The sequence below is a fragment of the Erigeron canadensis genome, chromosome 7 (assembly GCF_010389155.1).
Source record: "Erigeron canadensis isolate Cc75 chromosome 7, C_canadensis_v1, whole genome shotgun sequence".
In the NCBI taxonomy this organism is placed as follows: Eukaryota; Viridiplantae; Streptophyta; class Magnoliopsida; order Asterales; family Asteraceae; genus Erigeron; species Erigeron canadensis.
In genome coordinates this window covers 7,210,710-7,224,165 of record NC_057767.1, presented here as the reverse complement: position 1 = coordinate 7,224,165, position 13,456 = coordinate 7,210,710, and the positions used below count along the sequence as shown (strand labels likewise).

The following is a 13,456-nucleotide window of genomic DNA, read 5'->3' as shown; positions in this document are numbered from 1 at the left end:
GTCATTATGTATCATAAGTGAAACATATTGTACAAATCAAAAAGCTAATAAAATGCAAAGGTTAGCTAAAATCATGTGGGAAAAAAAAAACATAAAAATATGAAGGAAAAAAAACACTGAAACAATGATAAAATTTACTATTTATAATATTAAATTTGTTTCTAATTCAGATTCAAAAAAGAAAAAAAAAATGAAATGGATTAGCTAAAATCGTGTGAAAAAATAAAAATTTTACATATTATAATGAACTTTAAGGTAGACATTCAAATAAAAAAAGTAATGCATGGGGTCACCAACCAAGCCCACCTAAATTCTAAATAAATCTTTTTAAAAACAAAAATATCCATTGGGAATCACACCCAGGTTTTGGCTATGAAAGGAACAGACTTTTGCCACTCATCCCAATTGAAACTTTGTTTTAACCTTGCTTTAAGCGGTAAAATCTATATAAAATTACTATTCACACGAAAAGTTTTTAAATAGGTAATAATATATCTTTAGTCCTGAAAATAATATGGATAAATCTAACTAATTGAAAATGACCCAAAATTTATTGTTTGTGTTTGTGTTCCCCATCATGAGTTTCATGGTTAGGAAGATTGCTTGAAAGCATGAGCTTGATGGTTAAGATATTTTGAAATGAAAAAAATGTTGGATTCTTGCCATATTATTTAGGCTTAACACAAATCAACATTTATCGTTTAAAAATGATGGGGTTAGCATAACTGCAGTAGATTGCAACCATTTTGACTATCAGCAGAGGGGGGGGGGGGGGTTGTATATAATTTAAAAAGATTAAGATGTAATTTTTTTTAAGAACTATACCTGCAATTAGCTGCATAAATCATTTTCCCATAAATGATATATCTACTTTCAGAGAAAGCTAGATGCAATAGTATTAAACTTATTTTCTACCTTAAATGTAATATATCGTATAATTGTTGAACTACCAACAACTTCAAATTTTATTCCATAAATTAAAACAATTTAACATCTTATTTAACAACGATAAAGGTATCTAAGATAAAGTTAGAATAAAGAAAAGAGAAAAAAGAGTAGGAGAGTGGATAAAATATTAGCTGGTACAGGAAAAAAAAAAAAACGGTAAGTTAGAGATCAGTCAAAGTAGCCACTGATGACAACAAAATGTGGAAAACCAAAATCCTATATGTCACGCAAGTTACCCGTTCAACCAAACACATTCATTAAAACAATTTCAAAAAAAAAAAAAAAACGAAATCGATATACATTCATTTCTTCTTCAAAAACATGAAAGTCACACTACTAGTAAAACTACAAACTAAAAAACCATACACAAGAAACACCATTTTTCACACACACACACACCAATATCGATTTCTTTAAAATGCAAAAAGTAATTTCCATATTTCTTTCACAAGAATCTTGAAAATCACTCATACTAAAACCCCTTTTAATCTTAGATTAAATAGTATTCAAATTCATAATCAAAATCTAATCTTTTTTATTATTTTTAGATCATGAAAATGGGGTTTCTTTCTTGGTATTTGAGAATGCTTGAAATCCGGCCCGTCATAACAAAGAGCATTTCTGCTGGATTGATCTATGGAGCTGCTGATTTAACTACACAGGTAAATTGCATCAACTTTTGATCTTTTATTATTTTTAATTTTAAATTAAGCCTTGATTTTTGGTATTTATGTGTGTGTATTTTTTATAAAGTTTTTAAGCTTAAAAAGTTATAATATGTTTTGTATAGTTGAATGTAGGGATGTGATCATGTGAATGTGGATTTTTAAAAAGTAGTAATCAATTTCTGTCTGTTTCTAAAATTAGAAAGTTGTTCATTTGACACCTGAAAGTCAGTATCTGTTATATTGGGCATGGAGTTTAGCTGTTTAGAACTTAATATTGGTACATTTTTTAAAATGATCCATATGCCTCTAGTAGTATGCAACTTGTCAACATAATATCGAACGAGGTTTTATTAATGTAAATTGGTAAATTGAATCGCCCGCGTGTGGTTTTATGCTGTGAAGTTGCATATTGCTTTATGCACGGATCATTTCCCCAAATATGTACTCGTGTATAAGTTGGATGCATCTATATATATTTTTAAAATTTAATGGTGTAAAAGTTGAGATAAGTAATGCCTCTCTATTATGTGTAGCTTATCTGGTTAAGAAAAAGGGGTAATTTGGAAGTATAGAGGGTTCAATCTTCACCGTAGTAGTCACAAATATGTATATAAGTGTGGGAGACCTGGTCCATACCGACCCAACTTGGGTAACCTGGGCATTCCCATAATTTGTAAAGCCTAACACACACCTCGTTCATTCAAACCGTCAACGACCAAATTATTTGACCAAAGCATGTTACTGGAAGGGATGGATTTTGGAAACACGGCCTTTAGACCAGTCAAAATTTCCGTCCTTCACAACCAGTGCATGTGTGACATGTAAAAGGCCGGGTTGGAAAAGTAGGGATTTAGAAAGTCATGCACTAACTGGCCAAATCCGGTCTTCAGCTTTGGGTATGGACCAGGTTTGCCAAATCTGTTTATACTACTTATGCTAGCTCTCTTATTGACTTACGGGTTTTACAAATCAATTTGAATCGTATACCACTTCTCCAAAATTTTTGGATTTGCCATTATTTTTACCTTTTTGAAGTCGCACATTATAGTGTAAAAAATGGGTGCATAATCCTTCCTACACTTCCTATGTTTCTACTGAAGTTTTCCTAAGAACTCAGAAAAGGTACATTTCATAACATAACGTTTTGGTACACAAAAATCAGGGGTTAGGTTTTACTTGTGGTTAACTTAATATAAGGTGCACAAATTGTATATCTTTTTCTATAAGTTGTGTTTAATTTGATTATCAACTAATTCTGATAACACTTGTTCATCAGAATATGAACATGGGAGCGTCATATTCCTTAGATTTGATAAGAACATTTCGCATAGCAATGTTCGGGCTGTTTTTTTTAGGGCCAGCCCAGCATGCCTGGTTTAATTTCTTGGGGAGGATCCTACCAAAACGAGACATGACTACAACCTTGAAGAAGCTAATTGTGGGGCAGATCTTTTACGGGCCTTCCTGCACCGCTGTTTTTTTCACTTATAATGCATTTCTACAAGGTATGGAAAGATTACACGGAAGTTGCAACTTGTAAACAGTCACTTAACTTAACTATATTAACTATATAGATGTTTAATTAGAGGCTACGCAATACTCACCACTCGTCCCTGTTAGCGCCACATCAGCAAAAAACACTCCAAGGACTAATCCCCCAAAACTTACCCAATACACTCATCCCTCAAGGACTAGTCTTGGACCCACCAATTATTTAACTCTACCCTTTTATCTAGACTATACACTTTTAACCCTCCATAATATAATAATAACAATAATAATAAACATAAAAAAAATCTTGTTTATAATCAACAATAATAATTTAACCAACTAAAACTAAAATGTACCTTTCCGTCCATATTCATTGTCCCAACTTTTATCATCATTTTTGTTAACTTCATCTTCTTCTTCGTGTGATTCCGACCGCCGGAAAAAAAACACCCCAACTTTCAGACTTGTAAAACACACAAACGCACATATATTTATCTATCTATTTATGTATTTATATATAAATATACATATCTCTGAGAGAAAAAAAAAAACACGCAATTACAATTCGTCCTTGGGGGAATGAGTGAGACGGACGAGACCTGCGAACGAGCCATGGACGTGTCCCACCCAATGGTGTGAACTCGTCTGTCCATGGCGGACGAGAGGAGAACGGGTGGTATTGGGTAGCCTCTTACTAGTTGAACACCTTTTGGAATCTTGTGGATCACCATTAGAACTGTGAGCTACAATCCAAAATGGCATAGGGCCTAAATATATTTTTCTTGATTATGGGTTCAAACAGGTCTGGTCAACCACAAACACTTAGTTTGTTTTCTATAAATTTTAGTAATAAGTAACTAATGCATTGATTATAATTAATAACTTAAGATTTAAATGTTTAACGATGTTGATTGCAACAAAAATACAATTGCACAATTTCAGCTTGTTGGCCTGTTCAACTCATTTGGCTCATACTCCTTTTTGTTGCATTTACTGAATCTAGTTGACATAAAACCCCGACCAATTCCGCCCATTCATAAGTAAATTGGTAAAAATCACCACCTTTTATCACAATGATTAGTATCTACAAGTAGCGATAACAATTATCTGCCAAAAGTAATTCGTGCTTTGGAATTTGCCAAACAAAGTTTTCTACACAGTAGGAATTATGCAGAACTAGATTACTTGCGATATCAGTTTACTTGAGAAGTTCTTAATAGTTTTCAAATTCAATATCTGCTGGGTAGAAAAGTAATTAAGCTACTTGCTCTTTCTTTGTTGTAACTTTTGAAGTATTTACTGTGGTGCCAAATCCAGGTGAAAGCGGTAGCGAGATCTCTTTACGGTTAAAGAGAGATCTTTTGCCAACTTTGACTGGCGGTCTTATGTATTGGCCGGTCTGTGACTTCTTCACTTATAAAATCATCCCTGTTCATTTGCAGGTTTGTGTATTCATCTTGTTTATTTTATTTCTAATTTAAATTACCTCATTTAATATAAATGTGTTTTATACTTGCAGCCATTAATGAATAGTTCGTTTTCATTTATGTGGACTATATACCTGACATACATGGCAAGTTTAGAAAAAGCAACTATAAACTAAAAAATCGTAGTGTTATATCGTCTTCTATCAACCATACGCTGTCTTCCTAACTCATGGGATTTCGTATTGTTTGGAGGCGGGAGGCAGCATAAAACGTCAAGGGTGCAGGTATATATTTGACAGCAAACAATATATCTCACTGGGCAAATTGGGCGGGTCAGACACTTGTAACATGTCATAACGGTATGGATCATGTCAGATTTACTCGAAATTGTTTTTGTCCCAAAAGTTTAATCTGTTTATATATAGCTAGTGTGTCAATATTTGATTTAAAGTTTTCTTAAATCATTTATTAACGAGGTATTAGACACTTCAAATATAATTTAGTTAATATCTGAACCATATGACCTTTTTCTTTTTTAGCTTCCAGTTTTCTTTCTTTTAACGCATTTGACCCTTTAGATCAACCTTTCGATAAGAAACTGAAACTGGTCGATATTAAAATTTCTATCATTATATGCCAAAGTTTTAGACTTATTGTCTTCCATCCTTTTGCTTTAGTCGAAACCCTAAGACTGCAAAAACTTATGGAACTATGTATGGTTTAATCTTTGTTATTTTTGCTTTTTTGTCATCTTAATTTTGTTCTTTCCTCAAGTTAATATCTCCTTAATGAATGTACAGGTGGATGGAATTTCGAGAAATACATGACAATAAAAACGGCAAATAGTGGTTGAGAGTTATTTACAGTGTAGCAGGCTCTTCATATTATTGTAGAATGGAAATGTTTGTGAACTTGATTACCATACTAATAAAATATATATTCTAGCTGTCTTCTTGGGCATGAAAAATGGCCAAATGCAGGCAGTTAGATCATACATTCTTTGTTCAAACCGATTACAAAAAGGTCACACCTTTTGAACATATGAATTCTGGGGGAAATTTGATTATGGCGACAGTAGTGTTTTATTGTTATTACATGCATGAATGTTTTGTAAATTAAAATAACCACGTCAATTCCCGTACCCGATGAATTTATATCTCGGGGACGGGTATGAGAATGTAATTTATATCCCCGACGGGGATGGGAACAGGGACGGGGACGGGGATTACAAGGGGAAACTGGGGATGGGGATGGAGATCAAGATCCCCGACAATACCTGCCCCGTTGCCAATTCTACACGTCAACCTTATTATGTTGATCATTACCTGGCTAGTGTATTATGAGTTATGACAAAGTACTTAATTTTCATATGTAATTTCAAATGTCTTCTTCCTGGAAACAAGGACTTGTTAGAGCTCGACAACCATAATTTTAAATCTAATATCCATCACATATATATGCCGACTGTTATCATAGAATAAAGCAAACATATGACACGGCCAGATGTGTGATATGGTACCCTGCTTGTGAGGTACGAGATTGGTTTGTCAAACGATTCTTTTACTCGCGTAATTCCAAATATAACTTACCTGGAAACAAGGATTTGTCGGGGGTTGACCACCATAATTTTAGATCAAATAGCCATCACATATATGGTGAGCTTTTTATCATAGAACAAAGCAAACGTTTTACGTGGCTAGATAAGATATATGATGGTCAGTTATACATGGTGTACTGTACCCTGCTCTTGAGGTATGTAGGTGCAAGGACTACACTCATTTGTTAACGACGTATTATACACTCAATATAATTTGGATATTTGATCCATATGACATTTTTCCTGATCGATTAGTTTTCTTAAATTTTCTTTTTACGCAATTAATCGTTTAGATGGACCTTTCGGTCTTATAAGTCGATATTTAGGGGGGTGTTTGCTATTTGTAATTACAAAACAAATTTTGAGTTGTCAAAATAAATTATGCGTAGCATGTATATACATGCTTCTCCAAAACTGCGTTTTCTTAACAAATAATCACTTTTTCACACAAACGCTTTTTTAGATTATTTTCGTTTTACAAACGTAATAATCAGATAATGACTTCGTAACGCAAGCCCAAACACTAATTTTCTTTCATTACATGCCAATCAGTGTAGTCTTCAAAAATGTAAAAAGAATTCGGGCCCTGGCTCAAAAATAAAAAAAGTGGACCTCTAAACTAATGAGTTAATAACATCATAGTACGATGATAAATGTTTTCGACAACAAAAAAGCGGTACCAGTATCACTACCAGTGTTTTCGGTATGGTACCGCATGAAATCGAATATCTACATCTAAAGATGCTTAGTAAGTAAATTACGTGACGACATGCATGTTGGTACTGATTTATATGTGGAAACATCAAATGTAGCTGATAATAATCTTTAACTTCTTGTTGTGGAAATAAAACACTAAAACAGAGTGATATGCCCAAACCCTAAATTAAATTAAATATCCGATTAAAAATAAAATGATGAATGTGGATATAAAATGGGCTGCCATGTAATTGCTCAAGATGAATGGTTTTTTATGTAGAGGATGTTAGGCTGGAAGGAGTGAGCCTACTCATGGAGGATGGGACTTGCGACATATGACGTCATGTCATCAAGTGGGCAGCCCCTTCAAAATGGGGGAGTGAGGCTACCTTGTAAGTGGGGAACTTTTGCCAAGTGTCACCTTTTCTTTCTTTTTTTTTTTTACTTTTTTTTTTTTAAAACTTTTTACACAACAACTTCCACTAAATTATATAAAACTTATATCACTAAACTACATAAAACAAACCACACAACTAAATTAAACAACATAGTTCATAAGACAACATAACATAGTTCATAGAAATATAAAAAGACAACAAAACAAACTACACAAAAAACAACATAACACGAGATTAAAACATAACAACCTACATATAATGATATTTCTCCCTAATGTCTCGTTACGCCTTCTCCATGATTGACCTTTCGGGTTCACCAAGATGACTATAGTCGGTGGTCAACCCTTTCAACTCTGCTAGCTTGATTTGGTCATTTTTTGTGTGAAGTTTCTTTTCCTCCAACTCCATCTTTTTCTTGCCAATATCCGCACGCTCCTTATTCGCCTCAAACAACCCATCCAACTTCACCAAGAGACTATCAAATGTGTCCGAGTACCTAGCCACCCCTTTTCTCTTGCCGGACGAACTCAACGACCCCCCATGCGCGGCTCTCCCGGGCGCACGCTCTTGGAACAAAAACAAGTTAGCAATTTAAAAATTGAAGGACCGAAATTAAAAAAAAAAAAGAAAAAAAAAACAAATACAAGTCGAATTAAAAAAAAATGGACTAAAATTTATACCTTGACTTTGTGGTTCGGTGGATAATGATGTTTTCAACCTTTTTGTGGTCGGTTCTCCACAAGTTGCCCTAAAATCTTTCTTGGTCACATAATAAAACTTCAAACTATATCTCAACTTATCCCAATCTCCAAATACTTAAAATGAGTCTTGTAAGTCTCATGAAACTCGGCGAGAGCTCTCTTATCCACGTCTGCATCACTTGCACCTCTTTGATGATTTGTTCGTGTTGGTGAAACGGGTGTAGATTTGATTGAAGTTTTGGATTAATGGACACATCTTCCTCCATTTTGCACTAACACCTTCGGAGTCACGATAATCTTTCGGCTTCTTTGTAATTGTGAGCCAAGCGTCCGTTATGCTCGACCAATACGTCTTTTCCTTTTCAAAAGTTAGCTAAAAAAACGAATATGCTTATTAGTTTATATATGTATAAATTGAAAGTTTTTAAAAAAATACAATCCAATATATATATATATATATATTAGGGGTGAGCAAAAACCGAACCGCAAAACCAAAAACCGAAAAAAACCGACAAAACCAAAACGAAAAAACCAAAAACCGAACGAAATCCATTGGTTTGGTTTTCGTTTTCTAAAAACCGAATGGATCGGTTCGGTTTTCGGTTTCATATGCCAAAAAAAACCGATCAAAACCAAACCGAACCGAACTAAATATATTTTAATTTATTTTATTTTTATATCATATTACATTTATATTTATTACTTATAGTTTATAAATATATTAATAATTTAATCTTTTTATTGTACAAATCTATACAAATTGTATATTTTTAATAAAAACGTGCAGTAAAAACAATTCGTTTTATACAAGTTATACAAATTTTAACACCTAAAAAATATAATTACTTAATAAAAAGCTTCTCTGTATTTGAATTTTTATATCATATTTTTTTTCTTAACAATTGAAAGTTAAATTTATAACATAATATTTAAAAAAAACTTAAAAAACAAAATTTATTAAAAAAACCAAAAAAAAACCCGAAACCGAACCGGAAAACCGAGAAACCGAACCCAAAAAAAACCAAATCCAATGGTTTTGGTTTTCTAAAAACCGAATGGATCGGTTTTGGTTTTGGTTTTAGGCAAAAACCGAACCAAACCGATCCATACTCACCCCTAATATATATATATATAGTAATCAAAAATTTTAAAAAATAACAATCTGAAATATATATATACATATATATATAACCGAATTATATGAAAATATATACCTTCTTCGATAACCGAGAGCCAAGTCGTGCATAAAGGCATTTCTTCCTCCTTTGGCCATGGAATCGACGGTGTTTTCAACCTTGGTTTGTCAGGCGCTTTCTTTTTGTGTGGACACTTTTTTTTTTGCCTTGAACCGCCGACATCGTTTTCGGGTTGGGTTTCTTGTACAACTTCAACATCAGGGGAAAGAGGCCTGGGAGATGGTGGTCTTGGCGATGGAATGTCGATAACTCGTTGTCGATCTATAAAAAACAAAGACATTATATTATTAAACTATATATATAGACAAATATAAACAAAAAAAGTATACAATATATAAACAACATATGTATATATATAGCCAAAAAAGTATACAATATATAAACTATACTTTTTATATGAATTTCATACAGGGTGAGTTGATGGGTATCCAATTGTGGTACCGGAGCTAGGGTTCTGATGGGTGGTTTTAATTTAGTGTTTAAATTTATAAAAAAATGTTGTACAAGTAAATATCTCAAAATAACCACACAATTTCGGGTAGGGGACCCGATCTGATGTAGTATAGTAAATGATAAGTACAGGATCGTTCGCACGGACGCGTTGCACTACTGAATCTCATAATATGTGTAATTTTAGCAGTTGGGGGTTGTCACGATTTCCTATTAAGCTAATTAAAAACTGAAAAGTAAATAGAAGTCGCAACTGCTTATTCAGTGAGAGGCTTAGTCTTAAAAAGATTTGAAAAAGCAAATAACACTAATAAAATTAAAATACTTGTTTGGCATCTCAGATCTCATGATGTAAGTCCTCTGGTAACTAGATCGTCATAGGATTGCTATAATTATGTTGGAGTGCGGAATCCTCCAAGATAACCTATTTGATATTACTATCACGGTTTCTGTGTACGGCATTGCTTTTTGGATCACTACCACGTGGTAGTCTTCCCTAAAGCTATGAGAAACGAAATTGATAGAGTGATGTGTCATATTTTATACCAATTTCCCATGGATGTATTAGATGTTTTTAAGTGCTTTTCGAGTCGTTTTTGTACATTTTGGTGCGTTTATGGTACTCGTTAGTGTTCCAGGATATTAACAGGTACTTAAGCATGATTTCTGGAGAAAACGACATTTTGAAGTGATATGAGCGGTTACGAAAGATTTACAAGACATGAAGATGAAGTTTTAAGTTGTACAACACTTAACTGTGCCACAGTGGAATTGTTAAAGATTACTGTTCCACAGTTACCTGACTGCGCAGTAGTCAAAGGTTCGAGAATCTCATTGCGCCGCAGTGAGATACACTGTGCCGCAGTCCCATCAGTTCATTCAGCTACAAGGTCAACAAAAGTCAGCGAGTCAAAGCAGTGAACAGCTACACTGCGCCGCAGTATGTACACTGTGCCACAATGCCGGACGGAAATTTTGATATTTTTTGGAAAAATATAAATAGCCTGCAAATAATTCCATAAACCCTATTCCATCTGTTCTTGCACCTTTGAAGATTAATACTACGATTGGATTTATTACGTTCATTGTTTTCATTTATCATCATTCAGTAACAATGAATTCTTTCTATTTGATTTGTTATTCTTATTTCAATATGATTGGCTAATCACTTTATGATCCATCTTGACGGAGTGAGACAATATGTAAGAATTGCACAATTTTTATAATTCAATGTTGATTTCATTTAACGTTATATCAGGATCTTAGCATATTTCTTCCTTATAATTTATCTTGAATTGGTTGGTGATTTATATGTGTCTCTAATGGTAATTATTGTTCGCATATATTTTATTTCAATTGTTTGGGTACAAACATGTTGGATCAATGACGGGTACGGTAGATAATCATTCAATGATAATAGGAATATATGAGTTAACGGTTGGTGCTTAATTTGAGTCTTGGTTATTCAATCAACTAAACTGGATTTGAACTTCATTTTATGTGCAATCCGAACATGTTGTTAAGCGAAATCAAGATTGGTGGCCTTTAAATTATTGTTTAACACAACAACTCCTCTTTTCGATTAATCTTGAGGGATTACTAACTCTTTTACTAACTATTTGCAATGTGGCAATTCGGCCATAAAACCCCTTTTCTTTCTGAATTACTTTCTTTTAAAAATTGCTTACTAAGTCCTTGTGATTGACTTCGAATTTACTATACTGCATGCGATCAGGTTCACTGCCTGTAGGTGTGTTGTAGTCAGTCTTTTCGTAATTCATGTTTATAAATTTTATAACTAGATTTCACACATCACAGAGTTTTGGCTATATGAGTCAATCAGAATAGCAAAAGTAGTTATGAAACACGAACTAGGGTTTCATATATATAGGGTGCGGCACGAGCCTCTTTTGGGCTGGGCCTCAAACGATCCTCAACATGTGAAGCCCGCTAGGCCTTCACGTGAAAAGACCCTCACACATACGAGGTTCTAATGAGGAGCCTCTAATCAGCAAGCCTCATATGAGAAACCCTCGTATGGTCTAGGTTCTAATGAAAACACTTAGCATATATATATCATGTACCAACATTAGATAAACATGTAAATAAACATTAATGTCCAAAAATAATGTCCATATCCAATGTCCAATTACAGACTCGATAAACGAAATGATAACATATCTAGATTGCTAAATGTCACAGAAAAGTGCACTTACACATGACACTACCAAATATCATTCTACCTATTTGCTAGACTGTTGAAAACTTAATCACCGCTCAGGTCCTCGTTAGATTCACTTTGCCTAAGTAACTAGTGTTGTCCCTAGACTCACACTACTCTTTAAACAAATTCTCGTTAGATTCATTGTTTAAGCATTAATTACTTAAGTTTGTGTTATTAATTCATTTTTTAGTATACCCGGCTCTTAAGCCGTGACCTGATAATAATTCCCTCTGGTGACCACAGTGCACGTTTCCATGTCACTGGATCGCGTCTGACATTGTTAAGCTTCATGTTCTATTCGTCCTAAATACTATAGTTCTGGATCCCTCAGTTATAAGTGAATCACCTTTTACGTCTAGTTATAGACCGACTAGTGTTTTCCATCTTTATGTATTAATCCTAGTGTATGATTATAGACCGATCATCAGAATTAAATCAATACATGCAGATATAGAACCGATAATAATATGAAGAACTAGAAAAACATGGATATACAATAAACAGTAAAACACACTCCAATAGATCTAACAAATAAAGTAAATAGATAAACGTCTACATGATCGCATCAATCCAAACAAGTATTCAGCTTGTTAGCCTACCATTATTAAAGGAATAACAAAGTCTGAAAAGATGAAAAACATTGTTTACCAACTGAAAGTAAATTAAAGAGATAGATCTAGGTAAAAGACGAAGATTAGAAGGTGTTAGAAGCTCCAAAACCTCCTTGGAATCTGCAAAGTCGACCTCTGGTTTGTAGGTGGCGGCTAGCGCTGCTGAATCAACTCTCTTTTAGGGTTTTGAGGGCTGCTTCGACTTAAATAGAGGCAAAAGTTGGTTGCTGATCTGGGCTGTCCAGCGACGCTGAGGATGGGCTCCAACAGCTCTGGTTCTCCTGCTGATGGGTCAGTGGCACTGGCAGCTCCTGCTGCTCTCCGATTTGCTTTGTTTAACTCCCGTATCGCCTCCTTGTTTTTTGTAACTTTATAGGCCTCCATGTTGAGTTGATTGATGTCATTTACCCTCACTCGCATCTTACGTGAACCTGCGTATGTATCGAATCTATTAAGTACCAATAATTCTTGAATATTAACTCATTTTAGACATTGAAATGTGGCTTTTTGATGGAGAAACTTATCACAAAATGAACGCTCATCAGGTTCCCTCCATTACCTTTTTTTTTTTTTTTTTTTTTTTTTTTTTTTACCTTTTTATGTAATTTACTACAACTTATATATATATATATATATATATAGGGGAAAGATAATTTGAGACCAACTAAAAAAAGTCCAAAAAATGACCATTGATTTTCGTAACTTACACACCACCATCATCATCTACTACGATATACAAGACTTTTTTGTAAAAACACTAAGACTTTCCAGCGACGGGCCCACAGAAAAATCATGTGTAAGTTAACTTACACTGTAAGAGGTGGTCCCAAAATATCTCACCCCTATATATATATATACGAGAGAAAGTGGCCGCGCATTGCGGCGGTGAGATGGTAGGGGTGATATAGGTTATAGGTGGTGATAAGTCATAGAGTGTGGTAGCCAAATGCCTTATCCGTACGGGCTCCGTACTCGGATTTAGAAATTCGTCGAAAGTATATCGAATGAAATCTCTAATGAAAGAGCATGAAATTTTAAGAACACCCATA

General features: G+C 34.0%; 1 protein-coding gene across 1 annotated transcript; it reads left to right on the top strand.

Moving 5' to 3' along the window:
• The first annotated feature begins 1,233 nt into the window (after positions 1-1,233).
• Positions 1,234-5,478, top strand: LOC122608202 (protein SYM1-like). The gene is made up of 6 exons (XM_043781288.1): positions 1,234-1,375; positions 1,497-1,610; positions 2,893-3,121; positions 4,425-4,549; positions 4,627-4,818; positions 5,335-5,478. Exons 1-5 carry the CDS (start codon positions 1,367-1,369, stop codon positions 4,708-4,710), a joined length of 561 nt encoding a protein of 186 aa, XP_043637223.1. The 5' UTR covers positions 1,234-1,366; the 3' UTR covers positions 4,711-4,818; positions 5,335-5,478.
• The last annotated feature ends 7,978 nt before the right edge of the window (positions 5,479-13,456 follow it).

Bases quoted from the DNA above. Each gene is read 5' to 3' on its own strand.
- LOC122608202 (XM_043781288.1), top strand. The intron at 1,611-2,892 runs GTAAATTGCATC...CTTGTTCATCAG, and splicing joins CTGCTGATTTAACTACACAG to AATATGAACATGGGAGCGTC. The intron at 3,122-4,424 runs GTATGGAAAGAT...TGCCAAATCCAG, and splicing joins TTATAATGCATTTCTACAAG to GTGAAAGCGGTAGCGAGATC.